Source organism: Gekko japonicus, unplaced genomic scaffold (assembly GCF_001447785.1).
Source record: "Gekko japonicus isolate JY-2015 unplaced genomic scaffold, Gekko_japonicus_V1.1 scaffold324, whole genome shotgun sequence".
NCBI lineage: Eukaryota > Metazoa > Chordata > Lepidosauria > Squamata > Gekkonidae > Gekko > Gekko japonicus.
The window spans coordinates 1121750-1143167 of record NW_015168056.1 but is presented as its reverse complement, the minus strand read 5'-3'; the positions used below and the strand labels follow the sequence as shown (position 1 = coordinate 1143167).

At 45.9% G+C, this 21418-nt stretch overlaps 1 protein-coding gene across 1 annotated transcript in view; it reads right to left on the bottom strand.

Moving 5' to 3' along the window:
* The window catches only part of MCTP2 (multiple C2 domains, transmembrane 2), a 225126-nt gene that overhangs the window by 27799 nt on the left and 175909 nt on the right, over nucleotides 1-21418 (bottom strand). Inside the window, exons 18-19 of the mRNA XM_015414496.1 lie at nucleotides 9199-9321; nucleotides 3031-3072 (exon numbers count right to left, since the gene is read on the bottom strand). Coding sequence (XP_015269982.1) covers nucleotides 3031-3072; nucleotides 9199-9321 — 165 coding nt within the window. The remainder of the gene's footprint in view (nucleotides 1-3030; nucleotides 3073-9198; nucleotides 9322-21418) is intronic.

The window sequence follows — 21418 nt, the reverse complement described above, 5'->3', positions numbered from 1 at the left end:
ACACTTCCGGTGATGTCAGGGGGTGTGGCATATGCAAATAAGTTATGCTAATGAGTTGTGCTAATGAGCTCCTGCACCTCTTTTTCTACGAAATGACCCCTGGTTGTATCAAGTCGCGGAGGGGAACATATGCCCCGCCCTTCACTACCCAAAGATGTCTCAGAGCAGCTTACAAACTCCTTTCCCTTCCCCTCCCCACAACAGACACCCTGTGAGGTAGGTGGAGCTGAGAGAGCTCTTGACAGAAACAGCTCTTTTTCAAGAACAGCTCTTATCAGAACTACCGCTTGCCCAAGGTCATCCAGCCAGGTGCAAGTGGAGGAGTGGGGAATCAAACCCATTTCTCCCAGATTAGAGTCCGCGCACTCAACCACTACACCAAACTGAAGATTTATCAGCCTCAGCGTCTGTCATACTGATGTTTTGGTTCTGGTCTAATGCTCCAAAATCCAGTATGCCTCAGCTGGACTCAAGTGGGGAAGTCCAGCTCAAATGTTTATGCTACCAACGTCTTACTCAGTTTGCACATTAGTATCCTATCAATCCTCTCCCCACGTGCAATGTGAGAAATACAAAACCACTCCGGATCCTTCCTTACAAGGTGTTGCAAGGATTACTGAGATGCGTTTTTAATTTTTAACTATATTTGTTGTATTTTTGACATAATGTTACCTGCCCTGAGCCCACTTGCGGGACAGGTGGGCTATAAATACAAATAATAAATAAATAATGATAAATAAATGTGGGGTTTTTTTAATATTGCCTTTTTTCTGTTTCATTTTGTTTTGCTTTGTTTCGTGTTATGGATGCCTACAGATTAGAGCTTAGTTTAGGAGTAATTGATATGCTTTAAAATAGGATACTGTAGTAGGAACAAGTTACAAAGTGCTAAAGGTTGGCCAGAAATGATTTATATGAATTATTAGTGATACTAGAGATAAGATAACACGCTGTTGTGGTATTTAAGAGTAAATAATATACTTAGAAACTGGGTAAAGTAAAATATACAAGTGATAAATCCATTAGGTAATGATTGGTCAGAGATGAACACAGGGATAAGTGAAAATTGCTGTATAATCCTTCAAGCGAGTTGTTGTATAGAATTTATGGTTGATGGTATATGCACTTTCTCTCTCTTTTTTTGGAAAATAATAAAAACATGTTAAAAATAAAAATAAAAGAGTCTATGTAATATTACATGTTATTTATCCATGTAAGGCCCGTTCATTAGATCCTGAGAAGTTTTGGAGTAGGTAGTCACCAACAAGCTAACATAGGGTTGCCAACCCTCCCCCCCGATGGGGGCGGGGGTCTCCCTGGTTTCAGGGCTCCCAATTCACTGTCATCCAGCTGGCCAGCAGGGGGAGCCCTGCCCCTGAAGAGTCCAGGCATGCCCAATGTGCCCTCCTGGTGACATCATCACACCGGACATGTTGTTCGGGGGACACTCTAGTATTCAAGTAAAAACTCTGTGGTGACCAGAAGAGTCCCAGAGCCAGCCTGGACCCCCCACCGGGATGAAGGTAAGACCTGGCAACCCTAAGCTAACGACGATGAACTATATATTGCATTGAATAAACTTTCAGCTGCGTCCATCTCTGTCATAAGAACATCAGAGAAGCCAATGTTGGATCAGGCCATTGGCCCATCCAGTCCAACACTCTGTGTCACACAGTGGTCAAAAACACCAGGTGCCATCAGGAGGTCCAGCAGTGGGGCCGGGACACTAGAAGCCCTCCCACTGTTGCCCCCCTCCAAGCACCAAGAATACAGAGCATCCCTTGCCCCAGACCGAGAGTTCCTATCTATACCTTGTGGCTAATAGCCACTGATGGACCTCTGCTCCATATGCTTATCTAATTTCCTCTTAAGAACAGAAGAGAAGCCAATGTTGGATCAGGCCAATGGCCCATCCAGTTCAACACTCTGTGTCACACCATGGCCAAAAATACCAGGTGCCATCAGGAGGTCCAGCAGTGGGGCCAGGGCACTAGAAGCCCTCCCACTGTTGCCCCCCTCCAAGCACCAAGAATACAGTGCATCACTTGCCCAGACTGAGAGTTCCTATCTATACCTTGTGGCTAATAGTCACCAATGGACCTTTGCTCCATATGTCCATCCAATCACCTCTTAAGAACACAAGAGAAGCCAATGTTGGATCAGGCCAATGGGCCATCCAGTCCAACACTCTGTGTCACACAGTGGCCAAAAATACCAGGTGCCATCAGGAGGTCCAGCAGTGGGGCCAGGGCACTAGAAGCCCTCCCACTGTTGCCCCCCTCCAAGCACCAAGAATACAGAGCATCCCTTGTCCTAGTCCAGTGTCTTGTTTGTGTGGTCACTGAATCCAGAAAAGATGGAACTGATGGCGGTCAGAAGCAATGCTCCCTCTAAGCTGTGGAGTCCTGAGAGCAAAAATTCTACTTTGTGAGCTACCAGCATTAAAGCTGTGAGCAGGTGATTTGGCTACGGCATAAATTAGTTTGCTCTGTGTGAGCCGGAGGCTAAAAAACTGTGAGCTGGCTCACACTAACTCAGCTTGGAGCGAACACTGGTTAGAAGAAAGTGGATGATGTCGAGCATTACATTCTGAGATGTTTATGGCATGAACAACTTAGGCAAAGGTTTATTTATCCTATTGTACCTCTGTATAGTGGAATTGCTGAGCAGGATTTGACCCTGTTCTTGCTTTCTGATACTGATGCACATGTTACTAGCAGAATGGCTTTGTTTGCACTGGCGGCAAAAAAGATAAGACGGGGTCTAGGACTTACTGCAAGTTACTGATGTATATTTCTGTTGTGCTTTGATTTACTTTGTGTTGTTATGGCCAATGGCTAAGACAATAAACGAAACTTGAACTTGAAGTTTGTCAGAAGGAGCACTGCTTTAAACTGAACCGTTCTTTCGAGGGTAACTTTCACTGGAAGACTCCGTTAAGAGTCCAGGAGCTTTGGGGGACCCCCGTTCCCTATTGGAGAAACCGGGGACTGTAACAGAGGAAACTGCTTTCTCCCAGCATAATCTCACCTTGTCGTCATCGTCGTCGTCATCTTCTACATCCAAACAGTCCTTTAAAAAAAAAAAAGGCAGAACAACATCATTAAAACATTCTAAGAAGTTTCAAACCAATAAGGGCAGCTTTACATGGCACAGGCCACAGTAAGCCAAACACACAGCTGCAACAGCACAGATATACACAACACACATTAAAGAAAAAGGTAAGATGGGATGAACATGATAACTGAAAGATGAGGAACCTTAGATCAAGACACCGTGTGCATGTCTGTATAAATGGCGCAGGGCTGGAATACTTGAATGGCCACCTCTTCCCATACTGTCTAGCTCAGTATTTTTAGTCCTTCCCCCAAGGTGTGCTCTCTTCAAAGGTGAGGTGAGTGGTGACCAGAGACAGGGCTCTTTCGGTGGTGGCCCCTCACCTGTGGAATGTTCCTCCCGCTCAAAGCTCTTTGGTTGCCTACCCTGTTCTTGTTTACATGTCAGGCCCAAACACTTCTTTCTATTCAGGCTTTTAATGAAGAGGATTTGATCTTTTCAAACTGTTCCCCCCCCCCAGTCTGGTTGATTAAATGCATTTATTTAATTTCCCTCCTGAGGATGTTGGGACCCCAAGCAGGTGTGGTGAATAGTACAGAATAGGGTTGCCAACCTCCAGGCAGTCAAAGAACAAATATATATACTGGCAGCCTTGAGAAAGACAGGAGTGCTCCATCTATGATTGTCAGCTGCTTAATGGGCCTTTTGTAGGACCAGCAACAAACATCAATTTAAACTTCAATGTAACCACAAAAGGAAACTTCCCCCTTTAGAAGACTTTCAAGCAAGGAGAAGCGGTTGTACAATTCTAGAAACTCCCCTTGGGGTTGATTGTGTAAAAAGGATGTAAATTGACCGGTAGCTATTAGATTGTACAAACTGATTATTATTGTTGATATTGCATGTAATGAATATATACCCGTTTTAGAATATTATGAATAATACACAATGCACTTTATAAGACGGAACATATAGAACACTTTAACTTATAAATAAGGTTTTTGCAGTGTATATATTTGTTGTTTGACTCTTCTAACACTGCAGCTCAAGTTTCCACAACCTCCAGGCAGTGGCTGGTTTTGTTGTTCAGTCACACTGTCAAGTCTGACTCTTCGCGACCCCATGGACCAGATCCCGCCAGGCCTTCCTGTCTTCCGCCGTCCTCTGGAGTTTGCTCAATTTCATGTTCATTGCAGTAGCTAGAGATCTCCTTAAATTACAAGTGATCTCCAGGAGAGAGATATCGGTTCGCCTGGAGAAAATGGCCACTTCAGAAGGTGAACTATCAGGTATTATATCCCACTGAAGTCCCTCCCCTCCCCACGCTCCATCCCCCAAATCTCCGGGTATTTCCCAACCTGGACCTGGCAACCCTGGTGCAGGAGCAATGTTATTAAACAAACTCTAAAAACTGCAGATCTAAATCTTTGCCTTTAAGTCTTTGAGTTACAAAGGCCTCGGCCACACGGGCAGGAAAATGCGGGGGGAGGCGTGGCTGTTTGCCCCGGAGCAAACTAACGTGCGACTGCGCAATCAGCCATCGGGTTGAGGTCCCGTCGAGTTCTCTTTTTTTTTTTGACACAATTTTTATTTGGATAACACACATTTCACATATATCAGTTTCTGTCTATATCCATTTCCTCTTACTCCCCCCCCTTATAGGCTTCCCACAACGCTCCCATCACCCGCTCACATCTTAAATCCTTAATTGTTTAAATCTTGTTATTACAACACTCTAGGTAACTTATATTCTTTAAGCGTCCATTCTAATACATAATTTGTATTTCATTACTATCTTTACCTAATAGTTTACAAAGCAAATCAATATGTCCTTAACATCCCAGTATTTCTCTAGGTCCCGTCGAGTTCTCGTGGTTAGGGGGGAGGTGCTGATCACACGACGCAGCAAAGAAGCGGAGCAGCACGGCAAACGGGGTTGTGTGTTTTTTTTAAAAAAACTGAAATGTGTGCATGCTCCGTTGGGTGCTTGTGTGCATCCGTGGAGACTTGGGGGGGGGGGAACCTTTTTGCGAGGGGACATGGGCGGGCATTGGAACTACCACCGGAAACGCGATCAGACGCCCGCCCTTGCCCCGCTGTTTCCGGAAACTAGTACCTCTGAGGTACTAGTTTTTTACCCCGCATCTTCGGCGGGAAGCCTTGGGTGCGCCACGGGAGCTCTACACTTCCCAGATGTGGCGGTGAGATCGTGCCCGGAAAATCCGCCTATCTTCCGTCTCTCTAGCGTGCCTAATGCTCTGTGTGACCGGGGCCACAGACAGATAAGCTAAACAGACATTAAAACATTAATGCCAGCCTAAAAACACCTTATGCCCCCCCCACCAGTGGTACTGTCCCTCGGACCAAACTCAGAATGCCCCGTAAGCTCTCTGCAACAGCTGTTTTGCAACCCTGCTAGAAAGCAGGGAAGACGGAAGGTTCCACACACGCGATCGGTTCCAGGGGTCTGTTCCAGAGGCGGGGGGGGCACCCCCTGAAAAGGAGCCAGCCTAGATTGTTGTTGAACACCCATTGGGCAAGGGGAATCCATACTGCTGGGGAGGATGACGCTTTTGTTCTGAGCGCTGTTTCACAAGGATCATTTTAGACTGTTTTATGATGTTTTTATGTTCTGGTTGGGGTTTTTTTAACCACTGGGGTTTTAATAGTTAGTTAACCTTTATGGCTTCTCTGGAGAGATGGCATGTAAATCTTCTAAATAAATGGACGGCCATGGTATTTCGGCAAACCTTTTTCTACGGCGGCAAACCTTTTTCTACGGGCAACTTGCTTCTGTCAATTAAAAAAACTTAAATATTGTGCAATTTTCCCCCTCCCTTTTGGAGGCATTTATTTTAAAAAGTTTTGCTTTTAAAAATGGTTTTGCCTGAACGGAAGCGCCATTGGCCAAGCCTCAATTTTAAGCCTAAATAGAGAGCTCTGTGCCAGATGCGGTCCGGAAGTTCTAAAGGCATTTGACGTTTTGTTTTCTGAATTACAGATCTATAATGTTATTTTAATTCATCGCCACATTTTACTGTCGGGAAGCAGCTTTGTGTTCGCTCTGACAAATGAACCAGTTTGAATGTCAAGGCTGAGAATTCAAACCCTCAGTCTGTTCCTACCATCACTTCTTTCAATGACTCCGCTCTCCCTTTAGGACCATTACTGAAACATTAGGGGGGCAGAAAATACATTAGCGTGCACATAATCCATCTTACGAATCAGATACAAAATTCTATACAGCATTATCACTCCACTTGGTTTTTTAAAAAAGGAAGTGAAAAGGAGGCAAGTAGGAGCCCAAGGGGGCAAAACGTGCTTTTCAACACGGGTCTCTTGTCTGCAGAATCTCAAACAAAGATTCTCTGGATTTGCTCAAGAGTTAGGTTCAAACAGGCATATTTTTATTTTTTTGTAATGCTTAGAGCAGAATAGAATAGAATGGTAGTGACACAGCAAGGCAGTATTAAAAGCTGAATTTATAAATGGCTTGTAGCGCCTAACGCACCGATGAACCTCCAGCTTCAAAGAGGAAGAAACTTTGCTTCGAGCCCAGAAGCAACTTAGAGACCACCAAGATTTTCAGGGTATGAGCTTTCAAGAGCCAAAGCTTCAAATGTGGGTTGGCAGAGCGATAGGGTACAAGCCAAAGCGTTGGGTCCAGCGTTAGGTTCCCGCTAACAGGTTTTTGCTGAATCCTTCCTTCCACTGTAGCAGAGGTCATTTCGGGGGGGATCGCGGGGGATCGCAGTTCCCCCGGGTGAGGTGCGAGGGGGCGGAGCACATGACGAAGCCCCGCCCCCTGCTTCCGGCCGCCCCGCTTCCAGCCCTCATTCAGCCAGGAGGAGGCAGGAGAAGAGGGAGGGTAAGTTGCTTCCTCCCCGCCTCTCCCCACCCCTGCCTGCCTGGGGCCAGGGAGGGCCTTGGCGGGGCTTCCTCGTACTCCCGCCAGCCTTGCAGGTCCACCACCGGGCCCCTGATGTCAGGGTGTGTGGCATATGCTAATGAGCTATGCTAATGAGTTCCCCTAGCTCTTTTTCTATGAAATGACCCCTGCACTGTAGAGTAACTAACTCCTCATACTGGTTTTCTTTTTTTGGGGGGGGGTGTCCGTGTAGTTCTGGATTGCCTTTTGGGGAGCTTTGCCTTTTGCTTTTGTAAACCACTTTCTGTATTATGGTATGTCCTGCCTTACCAGACCATGTATATCTGCATTGCTTTCCAGTTCTGTAAGCCTACTGCTGATTCATTGTTTATTAGATACAGCTTCCCAGAGTAGCCATGTTGGTCTGGGTTAGAACAGCTACCTTTGAATCCAGTAGCACAGAGAGCAGCGAGTTTTTCGGGGATGAGCTTTTGAGAGTCAAAGCTCCTTTCATCAGGTATCTATCGGATAAACGAACTTTGACGCTCGAAAACTCGTACCCTGAAAATTTTGCCGGTCTGTACGGTGCTAGTGAACTCGAATTGAGCTGTGTTATTGCAGTCCAACAGGGCTATGCTCTGAAACTACATATCTATATCTACCTAACTACCTACCTACCTATTGATCTATCTCTGTATCTATGACCATATTGATCAATCGAATGATAGATACCACCTTGAGTCTTGGCAAGCAAGATAACTATAAAGTTAAATAACCTAAAATAAAAACATTTTCGTCAACTACCTTGTGGTTTTGGAGATCGTTTCTGTTCTCACTTGCTGCCCTGACATGCACAGTGTTTTTTTAAAAAGTGGTTCCAAGGGACCGCAAAAAGGTTTCCATCATAGCAGCCGTGATCTCAGTTCCTCCAAAATATGAGGGGGGTTAAGTGCTTTTTAGGGAGCTGCGATGGCTCAAGTGGTTAAGACGCTGAAAGGCTGTGGAAGGTCAGTAGTTCAGCAGTTCAAGACCCGAGTGTGCCGCATGACGGAGTGAGCTCCCATCTTTAGTTCCAGCTCCTGCCAACCTAGCAGTTCGAAAGCAAGAAATTGCAAGTAGATAAATAGGTACCCCTTCGGTGGGAAGGTAACAGCGTTCCGTGCGCCTCGGTGTTTAGTCACGGCGGCCACATGACCACGGAAATGTCTTTGGACAGCGCTGGCTCTTTGGCTTGGAAACGGATATGAGCACCGCAACCCTAGAGTCGGATTCGACTGGCTTTCGAGCAAGGGAACCTTTATCTTTTTAAGTGCCTTTTGGGCCTATAGGGGTGAAGGGCAGGTCATGAAAATGAGTGTGTTGAAATGGGGCAGCTCTGAAATGAACACAAAAAGTGGTAGGAGGGGTCCACCACGACCCTTGGCAAAAGCGGCACGGGGAACACCACAGCAAGCCACTGAAGAAGAAAACGTAGATATATTGCTCCTACTGAAGTGTATTGCAGATCAGAGCATCCATCACATGCTTAGAGCACACACACGAGAATCCCTGGGCTTGCAGTAGGACACTGATGTGCTGGCGCTGGATGAGTGATGGGCAGCGACGGCCTTTAATTCCACCCCCTCAGCCTTCATGAGGTTTGCCGGATTTCATAATACTTTTTTAAAGAGAGAGAGAGAAATGAAATCTCCTTTTGCAGTTAATGAGTCGCTGGTCCCAAATTCCATTGAGCGGGGAAAGCTCCCGGTTTCTAGATGTAATAAAAGACTTGGAGATGTCCTCCCGACTCCATCTGCAGGGGTTGGGACCTGTCTCAGGCGGCCCGGCATCCTTCTATTTGTCATCGTATCGAGTCCGCCCGAAATGGTCAGCTCACGGGAAATGTGATTTCCCCGGATCTGAAACCGCTTTCACTTGGGGAACTGGACTTGAAAAGAGACATGGGAAAATAAACCTGAGGGGCAGTGGCTCAAAAGGAGTTAACCAGTTCTTGGACGCCCTTCTTTTAAAATCCTTCTGTGTTCCTCTCACTCATGTCTGCCCCGGGGACCTTAGCGGGGCGGAAAAATGACATACAAACATCCTACATAAATCATCTTCCCTTCTAGATAATGAAAGACATTTTTTGTTCGATGGCGATTTTATAGAGAAAAAGGGGGAGACCTAGAAATTAGAGGCACGGAGAACAGACTTTGCGAAGAACAATTCCTCTTCAAATACAATTAAATCCATTTCCCCCTTCCGCAATTCAAAGCGTGGCTTGACTTACTTACCGGTGGGTCTTGGGGACTGGTGACTTTCTCGGGCGTGATCACGGAGAAATTGTATGCAAACAGCAGCAACAAAGCGAAGGGCGCCATATACAACTCAAAATGCCAAACCGTGACCACGAACACCTATAAAGAAACAAAAGCAAGAACAGGGAACATTGGGAGGCATTTTCCATTTGAATTCAATTGAGCTACTAGAGAAAGAGATGTGAAGAATAAAAGCTTCTACATCCTTATTCTTACTGATACTCATCCTTGAATTTCCACTAACCTTTGATCCCCACCCCCAACCCACCCCCCTTCACGTTCATGAAAGAGAATCTGCTGGGGGTGTTTCAATTTGCTTGCCCCCCCCCCCGACACACACACAATGCATCCATTAGGATTGTTAGCATCACCTCCTTTGAATTTTTCATTGCATTGTTTATGTAATCCTACATACCTGCCAACAAGGAAAATCGAGAAAGCCATACTCAAGGTAAAAATAAAAGAGGCAAGGGTCAGAGCTGGCTTGCATGGTGAAAGAACGGGTCAGCTTCCAGCAGAAACACAGCCTGAGAGCAAACTCCGCCAAAGTGTGTGTGTGGGGGGGCAGCTATAGCGTGGTGCACCAGGCTGTACCCAAAGTCTTCATTTTCAGGCATCAGGAAAGCCCCACCAACGCACATCCAAAGCCCCCCCCCCACCCCCAAAGAGACATCACCAGCCAGAACAGAAAACGGTGATAAAGACACCACCAGTGTGATTTATCAGAAGGTAGATCCAGTTGGTCAGCCGGGCTGGTCTGAAGCAGTAATACAAAATTAGAGTCCCGTGGGGCACCTTTAACGCCGACAAGGGTTTATTCAAGGTATGAGCTTTCGTGCGCAAGGCATGCTTTTTCAAATACATTGGAATGGTGTGTAAGGTTCAGGCTTATAGACAGGGGAAGAAGAAGAAGAAGAAGAAGAAGAAGAAGAAGAAGAAGAAGAAGAAGAAGAAGAAGAAGAAGAAGAAGAAGAAGAGGAGGAGGAGGAGGAGGAGATTGGATTTATACCCCGCCCTTCACTTGGAGTCTCAGAGCGGCTTACCATCTCCTTCCCTTCCTCTCACCACAACAGACACCCTGTGAGGTGGGGGGGGCTGAGAGAGCTCTTTTGAGGACTTCCCTTGAAAGAACAGCTCTGACAGAACTATGGCTTGCCCAAGGTCATCCAGCAGCTGCAAGTGGAGGAGTGGGGAATCAAACCCGGTTCTCCCAGATTAGAGACTGCGCACTTAACCACTACGCCAAACATGATGATGTTTAAGATATGCAAAGTCCAGAATAACAACCTAAGGTTATCAGAGGGTAGTTTCAATAGTCCCCACTTATTAATTTATTTCATTTATACCCTGCTTTTCTCCCCACTGAGTACTCCAAAGTGATCTGGAGTGAGCCCAACTTGGCAGGGAGGGCGGGACATAAATCAGATGAATAATAAATAATTTTCATTGTTCTCCACATCTCTGTTTTATCCTCACGACAACCTCAAGAGATAGGTTACACTAGGAGTATGTGACTGGTTATAGGTCACCCAGCAAGCCTCAGTGGCAGAGTGGGGATTCGAACCTGGGTCTCCCAGATCCTGACACTGACAACCAGAGAAAACACTGGCTTGCGATAACTAACTTTCATTTCACCCCCACACCCCCACACACACACAACAATAAGGAAATGGCTCCTGGATTTCCTGCATGGCCTCTAATTCAGCTCCAGGGTCACCCAGCAAGTTTCCATGGAAGAGGGGGGATTCGAACCTGGGTCTCCCAGATACCACTCCAACATTCTAACCACTACACCACACTGGCGGTCATATCTTGGAACACACGAAGCTCAGTTGCACCCTTCATCCATCAAGGCAGTCTTGTCTACTTTGACTGGTAGCGGCTCTCCAGGGTCTCAAGTGGAGGTCTTTCATGTCACCTTTGACAGAGACCGAACTTGGGACCTTTTGAATACAAAACAGAGGCTCTACCAGTGAGCCACAGCCCATTCCCAGTGTTAAATCCTGGGGGGCAACTGGGCCTTCACCAGGGAAAGTTGCTTTACGAATTTTCTCATGTATTGGCGAAGGAAGAGAACTCAGCTCAGAAGCAAAAAGGGCCTGACTCAGCACGGCCCAATATTTGCGGGGCTCGGCAGAGAGGGAGAAGTGGTTGGATGCTGGGTGGGGTGGGGTCGCCGAGCAGCGGGAAGGTTTAGACCTCCTCCTTCCCTCAGGAACAATGGGAAGGTGCCAGGGTGGCTGGAGGGAGGGTGGTTTCAAGAGGAAGAGGCCAGCCGCTGGCCTTCCCCACCTGAGCCTTTGTCCAGCCACGGAGCAGCTTGCCCACCCAACCCACCCTTAGGTACGCCAGGAGTTGATGAGGTATAAGGATCGGTCAAGGGGGGTTCATGGTGATGTTAGAGTTGTACAGTTTGAAACAGTTAGCCTATTAGTGTAGTTGATGTATATGAGGAATTTCACATTACCCTTTTTAAGCTGGTTTGAAGCCGTTTTTGATCCGTCGTGGAGTAAACCGGTACAGGGCTGCCATTTCACACATGGCTTTCCCCTCCTGGTAAAGAGCTGGATTTGAAGGGTTTTGCCTTTTCAGACTGCACCGCTTTTTCCCGCCGTTTTTCGCCCTTGCGGGCGATCTCCGGCTTTTTTTTTAAGCATCCGCTTTAGAGCGCTATAGCGCTATAACACAACACTCCAGGTATTGCAATGGGGTTGCTATAACACTGTTGCATTATAACGCTATTAAGCAAACGTTAAAAAAAAAGCCGGAGATCGCCCGCGCGGGCGAAAAACGGCGGGGAAAAAGCACATCGGATCTGGGAGAGGAAACTGAAGACTACTTGGAAGCGGTTGACAGGTAAAACGCTTCAGCCCCGTTTCCTAAACGGGACAGAAGTGTTTGTGTGTGAAATTACAAATATATTCCGGTAGGGAACCAGTTCTAAAACGGTTCTGTCTGAAATGACAGACCAGAAACCGTTTGGGAACCATTCCTCTTCCGGATTATATCGTCTGTCTGAAATTCCTCCATGTTTTCTTTCTCATCACAACTGTTTGGTGGTGACAGCATGGGGACCGGATCCGTTTCTGGAAATTGGCCTGCGTGCCATTTCCTGGATACGGGGGTCGCCTAAAGGGGTCTTGGTGTAAGGGCTGATGGGAGCAAGCTTGCTCAAGGAGCACCAGTGCTTGCCCTCACGACCAGATGGCAGGGTAGAACACGAAGGGGCAGTTGTCCACGTGATCTCCGGCAGCCTGCCATTCCACAATCTTCACCCATGCCGGCTGGCTGGGTGACGGGTTACATCAGCTGGCGTATATCATTATATGCAGCAAAGGTGCTTTCCTCGGCATGTTTAGTCGGCAGCAGGGACCGTTTGGCTCTGCTGGGATATGCTTCTAAGTAAACACAGTAGCGGAGCGTTGCAATTGTCACAGGAACAAGAGAAATCGAGCCGATGCTGAACCCATATTTATAGCCCATGCTGACTCAATAAATAATATAACCTTGGAAAGAGTTTAAAGAGTGTGCTGGATTCTGGGGTTCCATTCCACTAGCAAAACAGTTTGCTTCAGGTGGGATCCAACCCGCGAATGTAACATAAGTTTATTGCATTGGCTCCTAAACGGTACCTACTTCAGACTTATGCAACATGATGGTTTGGGTGAATTAAAAGAGATTTCCCAATATTTGAACCAGCAAGCTAAGACTGGTTGCTTGATAAACCAGGGTTGCAGTCACACACTCTAAATAATCCACTTCCAATCCACTTTCCAACTGGATTTTGCCAGTTCACACAGTAAAATCCAGTTGGAAAGTGCACTGAAAGTGGATTGAAGGTGGATTATTTAGAGTGTGTGACCGCAGGATTGCAGACCATCTTCAAAAGTATTCCTTGCCAATTTAGCTTGCCAGGCAAGCTCTTGCCTTTATTCGGATGCAAAATTGGATTTACGCCAGGGCTTTTCTTTTCTGGAAAAAGAGGCACCAGAACTCCCAAGAGGGAAATGAAGTTTCCAATGTGTATACTGAAAACTCATGAACTTTTAAACATTTGTAAATGTTTTTGTCGAAGAGGTACTGGAACTCCATTCCGGTGCATCCTCTCAGGAAAAAAAAGACCTGCATTTTACACTAAAGTTGGACTAAGAGGCTTGCGGTACATGAAAGAGGAAGGGGAAGGAGGGGGAGAGGCTGCTAACCTCCAGGTGGGGCCTGGAGATCTCCTGGAATTAGAACTGATCTCCAGACTACAGAGATCATGTACCCGGGAGAAAATGCCTGCTTTGGAGGGCAGACTCCAGTTTATTATACACCACTGAGGTCCAATGTTCCCTCTAAGCTGTGGAGTCTTGTGAGCAAAAATTCTACTTTGTGAGCTACTGGCATTAAAGCTGTGAGCGAGTGAGTTGGTTGCTGCATAAATCAGTCTGCTCTGGAGCCATCCTTCCTGAGCTCAGAAATGTGTGAGCCGGAGGCTAAAAAACTATGAGCTAGCTCACACTAAATGAGCTTAGAGGGACCACTGGAGGCTCATTGACATTCAGAAGAAAACACACAAAGTTGATAGCAACAGGTATAATACTCCCACCACATGGCATCCTAGGTCCCTGGGCCCTTAGAAGTTTATACCATGTATGGTGGCAACTCAATTTTTTTAAATGGCACATCGTAAAAAAAATTTAAGTTGTGACTTACTACTTAGGTTTCTCTTGATGCCTTCAAGGACTGCCTTTGAAGCTGCCTAACATTTCTATCAGTTCTTCTGATCACTTGTCAAATAGATGCTGCTGACCGTGCAGACACAAAAACTGCTCCTTAGAGCCAAACTAAACATTGTAGGGGACATGGGCACCGATTCCGACTCACTGTCACACTGAAAAAAGGCACAGGTGACTTTAGAATCACTCCATTGTTCCACAGAGTGCTGCAAAAGGGGAAGAGGGGCTTCTGGCGTCTGTCCTGCACCATTTCTGCCAGTGAAAATAGTCACATGGAGACTGTCTGCCCCTTTCTTTAGCTTCACTTGTACCAGGAACATGTTTCCGTGTCCCAACTCAAGTCACATGTAATATCTACTTTAGCTCACCCCCCCCCCCATGAAGGCTCTTGATTCTCTCCTGTGCTGCCTAGAATTCTCACACATCTGGCCACACTAGGAAAAACTGTTGATTTATTAATAGATCCTTCCTACTTTGTGTTATAGACTTATACCATATTGTCTGCTTCCAAATTGTACATTGTATTAAACATCTCACAGAGAACAGTATTTTCTTTAACAGCTCAGAATAGTATTTTAAAGCCTATGAGATGTATCTGGTGAAATTTTATTTTAACAGGGAAAAAAATGAAGAATATGAATAACATATTCCTATATAAAATAGAAGGGTACAACCATGCAAGAGTGGGAAGGAGGAGGAGGAGGAGGAGATTGGATTTATACCCCACACTTCACTCAGAGTCTCAGAGCAGCTTACAAACTCCTTTCCCTTCCTCTCCCCACAACAGACACCCTGTGAGGTAGGTGGGGATGAGAGAGCTCTTTCCAGAACTGTCCTTGATAGAACAGCTCTGACAGAACTATGGCTTGCCCAAGGTCATCCAGCAGCTGCAAGTGGAGGAGTGGGGAATCAAACCCGGTTCTCCCAGACTAGAGTCAAACATAAGAATATAAGAGAAGCCAATGTTGGATCAGGCCAATGGCCCATTCAGTCCAACACTCCGTGTCACACAGTAGCCAAAAATACCAGGTGCCATCAGGAGGTACAGCAGTGTGGCCATGACACTAGAAGCCCTCCCACTGTTGCCCCCCACCCCAGCACCAAGAATACAGAGCATCACTTGCTCCAGACTGAGAGTTCCTATCTATACCTTGTGGCTAGTAGCCACTGATGGACCTCTGCTCCATATGTTTATCCAATTCCTTGAAGCCACCCATTCTTGTAGCCACCACCACTTCCTGTGGCAGTGAGTCCACGCACTTAACCACTACACCAAACTTGTCATGATTCCCAATGGTATTTTCTATGGGTCTCATAGACCATCAATGGCACAGTGCAAAACTTCCTTGAAATATTAACTAGAAAAGTATTTAATTGTTAATACTAAGAGGTGTATTGGTATTTTTGGGGTTCAGATTTTGGAAAGGATGTAAATACCAGTATGCAGGGGTATTCTAGTCCCGTAATACCATTTTTTTGTTTCAGGTTCAGGTTTTTTTTCTGAATTCCAGAATTATTCAGGTTCCATTATTCCCTATGGGAAACTTGGTGTGGGGTAGAGTTTCTGTTTTTCAAAAAAATGACACTAGAATTGCAGAGGACCTTGCACTGGCTGCCTACTAAAGAACACCCCCTCCCTGTTTCAAGCAAATTGGACCATGGGGTCCAGTTCCACGGGCCCCTGAACAAGATGCCCCACGCCATCCTACTTGTCTCCGTTGTTTCCTATGGGGGGGGGGGGAATTCAAAGAAGCCACAGACAAACACACAAGAGCAATTCCAGGCAAAAAGCCCCTAAATGCAAACAGAACCAACAAACCCAACAGAACCAATGTCAAATCAGTGAATCCAAGCTTGATCAACTATCTTTTTTAAAAAAAAAATCCTACAACTACAGTTGTTATTAAAACCTAACCAGACATTTTCTTCTGAACCTGCTGCAACAATTTGTTTTTCAAAACAGCAACAACACCCAAAAACTCAATGAAACCACTCCCCCCAAAAAAACCAGAAAGACCTTTACAATAATAATAACGGAACAACTGCAAAACCATACGAATACAAACAAACATTTTTAAAACAGTAACAACTTAGAAAATCCCCCAAACAAAACCTTTAAACATTAAAACAAGCATTTAGAAACAGAGAAAATGCAAAGCAGTTAAAAATTCTAAAACAAGCCAAGAGACGAGAACCTTACACAGGCCTTCTAAATCCTTTTAATACCAGCACAAATCAAAACAGAGAAAAACAACTTTTAAAAGACCCAGAAAAAAAAGGTGTCCCCCCAATACAAGCCCCCCCTCAAAAGACCAAGAAAAAAATGAAATGATATTTTGAAACAAATCCCACCAGTCCTAAATTTGTGCAGCAGGCAGAGAAAAAAAAGGTCTTTCCTAGGCAGGCAGCAAGAAGCAGAAATCCAAAGCAGACCAGACCCACCAGCAGCACACTCCAAAAATCTAGCTCTGAAATGGAGCCAAGCTGCTTTTTTACTCTTTTGTGCCCAAGTTCAGAGCCCTGGCAGAATGCTCTCCCTCTATTATCTCATCCTGTCACCTAGGATTGCTGCCTCATTCCCATTATCTTCCCTCAAGTTGTCAAGGAACCCTGAGAAATTGAAGGAAAACAGTTTTGGGAGTCTTAAAATGATGGCCCCGAATATTCCTGCTATTTTCAGGAATTTATATTTCTTGGTTCTCAGGAATAGACTCCAAAGGTTTTTGGGGGAGTATATTTTTGGAGATAAATCAGGGTGCACATTCCTAGTATGTACTTCTTTATCTTACCAACAAGATCCGCACAGTTACTATGGCGAATTTTTGCCATGTTCGGTCACCAACACAATAACTATTTCTGATTTAATAGGTGGCATTGGTCACCAGATAAAGTAGCAAAATGTTATAAAAATGCCTCGGGAAATTGCTGGAGATGCAAGAAAAATATTGGTTCCTACTTCCACATTTGGTGGAGATGTGAGAAGTTATCAAAATTTTGGAAAGTAATACAAAAACTAATAGCAGAAATAGTAGAAATAGATTTAAAGCTTGACCCAGAAGTATATCTCCTTAACATGTTACCAGAAGGGATTAAATATAACGATTTATGTGATATTGTATATTCTTACTAGTTCCAGAATTCTCTTAGCGAAATGCAGGAAATCGGAACAAATTCCAGGTAGAGAAGAGTTAATTACAAAAATTATGGAAATTAAAGAAATTGATAAACTAAATATGATACTGTTGGCAAAAGATGAAAGTCTGTTTTTAAAAGATGGCAGAAATTAGATAGATGGATGGAAAGAAATGTGTAAAGAATCTCCAAAGAATACTTTGTATTAAAAATGTGTTGGTATTTTTTGTTTCGGAAAATACAAAAATAAACGTGTGTGTTTTTTTTAAAAAAAAAACCATTTCTGAATTAACATGGGGAGGGGGAACACCCCAAACCAAAAGTGATTATTTTACTGAAGGCATTGGGCATGCAGTTCTAATACAGGGAATGACAGCAGATGTTTGCCTTGAAGAAACTTAATTAAAACATAAGCTCGTCAGAAAATATATTTGACCATGCATACAGGGCAAAAATGCTACATGCACTTGTTGTGTCCACTGACCACCATCGGAGGTCAGCACACACGCCTGAGCTCAGTCCAGGACAACAACGGGACTAGGGGACTAGTCTCGCCACTGGGGGAAACCAATGGGACCAAGGCGGTATAGTATACCCCGCCAATGGGACCCAGGGGTGGTCTCCTGGGATTGTATATAGTTGGCCGGCCGGCCATTTTCTTCCTCTTTGTTGTGTATCAAATAAAGCGTGCTATGCACTACAGGGTCGTATGTCGTTCGTACACGCGGTTTCCCACTACACAATAGTGGCGACGAAGGTGGGATGTCGGCCGCCCTGAACGACCCAGAGGACCGAGCTGAGCACTCCAGCCGCAGTCGTCTCGGAGCGCCGATCGTACGGCGCCTCGCTCCGGCGCCCGCGTGCTCAGCTCACCTCCCCACCCTTATCAAGCCTTCGTTTCGCTCCTAAACTTCCTCAGAAGTAAATACTATTATTCATCATTTTGCATTTAGTGAGTGTCGTCTCTTTTATTTTCCAAGGTTTTTCTCCTCTCTGCTTATCAAAGCTTATGTTCCAAACAGGAAACAACCATCTTCGTCTCAGGCTCCAGTCCAGTCTGCTGCATGCTATGAAATGCTAGAAGACTCCTGGCTGGAAGCTTCGTTAATATATTGATGTATTGTGATTCTCTTAACGTATTGTGATCTGTTTATAATAAGAATTATTATATAATGTAAGAATTAATAGGTGGTATTTTATAAATTTATGAATTAAGCCCTTTAAAAAATCAATTTACACTTTGTATAAAATTTCAATAGGGTATCTATTGCATTATATACAAAACGTTTCCCTGGTTGCTTCTGTAACTCTGATCAGTTGCACTGACAGCGGGAGCCCTGCCGCTCGTGCGCACACCGGCCCCGACGCCGCTGTAGACCTCCCGCCGGTCCCTCACCCGGCCCGTCGGCCATCTGCAGGGACGCTCGCCGTCGCCGCCGCTGGTAAGGCCAGGAGTGGCTCGCGGGACGCATCATCAGACCAACGGGCTCCGTCATGTACGAGGTGTCCACGGAGTGTGGCCAAGTCCTCCGGAGGCACATCGATCAGCTCAGGCGACGGATGCTTCCCGAACACGAGTCAGCGGGAGCACCGTGGCCACGGTTGGTGCAAGAGGAGGGTCCGGTCGGGACCCCCGGAGGACCCTTGGCCGCGCCAGAAGACACACCTCGGGACAGACAGCCCCCAGCCGCTGTAGACGACCCCCCGGGAACTGAGACAGCGGCCGCTGAGGCTCCGACACCACCTCAGGCTCCCGCCCCAGGGGTCGGGACCCAGGGGGCCCCAGAACAGGGCCCCAGACGATCCGCGAGGGTACGACGGTCCCCATCGTACCTTAAAGACTATGTCTCATAGGGGGGGTTCCGGACTATGGGGGGAGGGATGTTGTGTCCACTGGCCACCACCGGAGGTCAGCACACACGCCTGAGCTCGGTCCAGGACAACAACGGGACTAGGGGACTAGTCTCGCCACTGGGGGAAACCAATGGGACCAAGGCGGTATAGTATAACCCGCCAATGGGACCCAGGGGTGGTCTCCTGGGATTGTATATAGTTGGCCGGCCGGCCATTTTCTTCCTCTTTGTTGTGTATCAAATAAAGTGTGCTATGCACTACAGGGTCGTATGTCGTTCGTACACGTGGTTTCCCACTACACAATAGCACTCCTCCCGGTACACACAACCGCCATTTTGTCTTAAAGGTGCAACTCATGGATTTTCAGCCACAGAACATCTGCCCTTCAACCAAATTTCCCAGGGTCTTGATAACCATGTCTGAAGGCTGAAAATCAACACGCTGTACCTTCCAAACAAAATGGTCATACTGTGTAGATGAAGGAACACATACTCCAGATACACACAGTTGCTAGACTGCGAGAACAAGGAGAGAAAAAGACGATCCTATCCTAAAAAATCCCTTCATAACCAATCAGATCTGTACAACCTGTTGGCCGAGTTCAGGAAATAATCCAATCCACGCTTTGTAGTTTGCTTTCAATGAATTTACTGCAACAGGATTTTGCAAAAAAGACAATAACTGACTTCAGGCCACTAATAGAACAGAGACGCCTTCAGAGCACAACCACTAACACAGACTAACTCACAGCAAAGTGAGAAAACAACAAGAGGTAGGCTAAACTGCAAGAGAAAAACATTCAATAAACGCTAAACACTAGAGAATGCTCTACAGCTCCCCCTAGGGTACAAGTGGACTAAACCACTCTTTCAGCAATATTTACAGTAATGAAACTCTTAGCAGGCTGTGGGTTCTCCAACACAACCTTGGCGTGCCAGGTGAAATGCTTGTGGGGAAGGTTCTTGAAAGGAATCCCCAGGACTATTTTTGGACAGGAACGCACAGGAACGGAGTTCCGGCTGGCTCCCAAGTTGGCCACGCCCAGCAGGAACTTATTAGCATAATAGGCCACACTCAACCGCAGAAACTCATTCGGATTGGCTACAATTAGGGGTGTGTGGCCTAACATGCAAAAAGCCCTGGGTTTTGACAACAAACAAGGTAAAGAGAATAAGAAGCAAAAGGTGGGTGTGGCTGGATGACCACACTTCTGGTAACATGGGGGTGTGGCCTAATATGCAAATGAGCTGTGCTGTCAGGGCTGTGGTCTAATATGCTAATGAGTTCCTGCTGTTGGGTGTGGCCTATTATGCTAATGAGTTCCTGCTGGGCTTTTTCTACAAAAAAATCCCTGGCGATCTCCATAGTTTCACCTGCCTCTGGTACCCAGCAGACAAATACAAGCCAAGCTAGAGAGATACTGGTTGTTATGGGCTATGCAAAGTAGCAGGAAGACAGTCCCCATAAGGAACTTCAAAAATTCCCCAAAAGATTAGAAAAATGACACGAGAGCACAGTAGCACAGGGGGCCCAGCTTAATTAGCAGAACATAGCACGGGCACAGGGTTAAACCCCCTTTTGGCTTCTCACGGGAACCCAATGGAAACTGAGGCTGTGTGGACAGTTTGCCTTTTACAGAAAAATTGAGACCATTGATCTTCATTGCACCCACCTTTGCCATATGACGCTGGAGACCAAGGTTCCCTCTAAGCTGTGGAGTCTTGTGCGCAGAAATTCTACTTTGTTGGCTACTGGCATTAAAGTTGTGAGCGAGCGATTTGGCCACTGCATCAGTTAGTTTGCTCCGGAGCCCTCCTTCCTGAGCGAAGGCAAAAATCTGTGAGCCGGAGGCTAAAAACCTGTGAGCTAGCTCACACTAACTCAGCTTAGGGGGAACACTGCCGGGAACCAATGCTTCCTCTAAGCTGTAGAGTCTTGTGAGCAAAAATTCTACTTTGTGAGCTGCTGGCATTAAAGTTGTGAGCGATTTGGCTACTGCATACATCCGTTTGCTCTGGAGCCCTCCTTCCTGAGCGAAGACAAAAAATTGTGAGCCGGAGGCTAAGAAACTGTGAGCTAGCTCACACTAACTCAGCTTACAGGGAACACTGCGGGGACTGAGTCCAAGACCTTCTGAATACAAAGTAGGTACTTTACCCACTAAACCGCCCTGCCCCACTACTGAGATTGCATCTAAAATAATATGTCTGACGTTTATTTTTGAACATTCAGATTGGAAGGAATGTCTTATAAGACCTGCATGTAGAGATCAGTGGCAGGCGAAACATGTCTGTTCCTGGAACATTTCAATCAAGCTGGAAAGTTTGCTGATATTATTATTATTAGTAGTAGTAGTAGTACCACCGTCACTACTACTACTTCTTGCTTCATATATACTCCATCTTTCTCTACTACTACTACTAACTTCATATATACTCCACCTTTCTCTACTACTACGACTACTACTACTTGCTTCATATATACTCCAT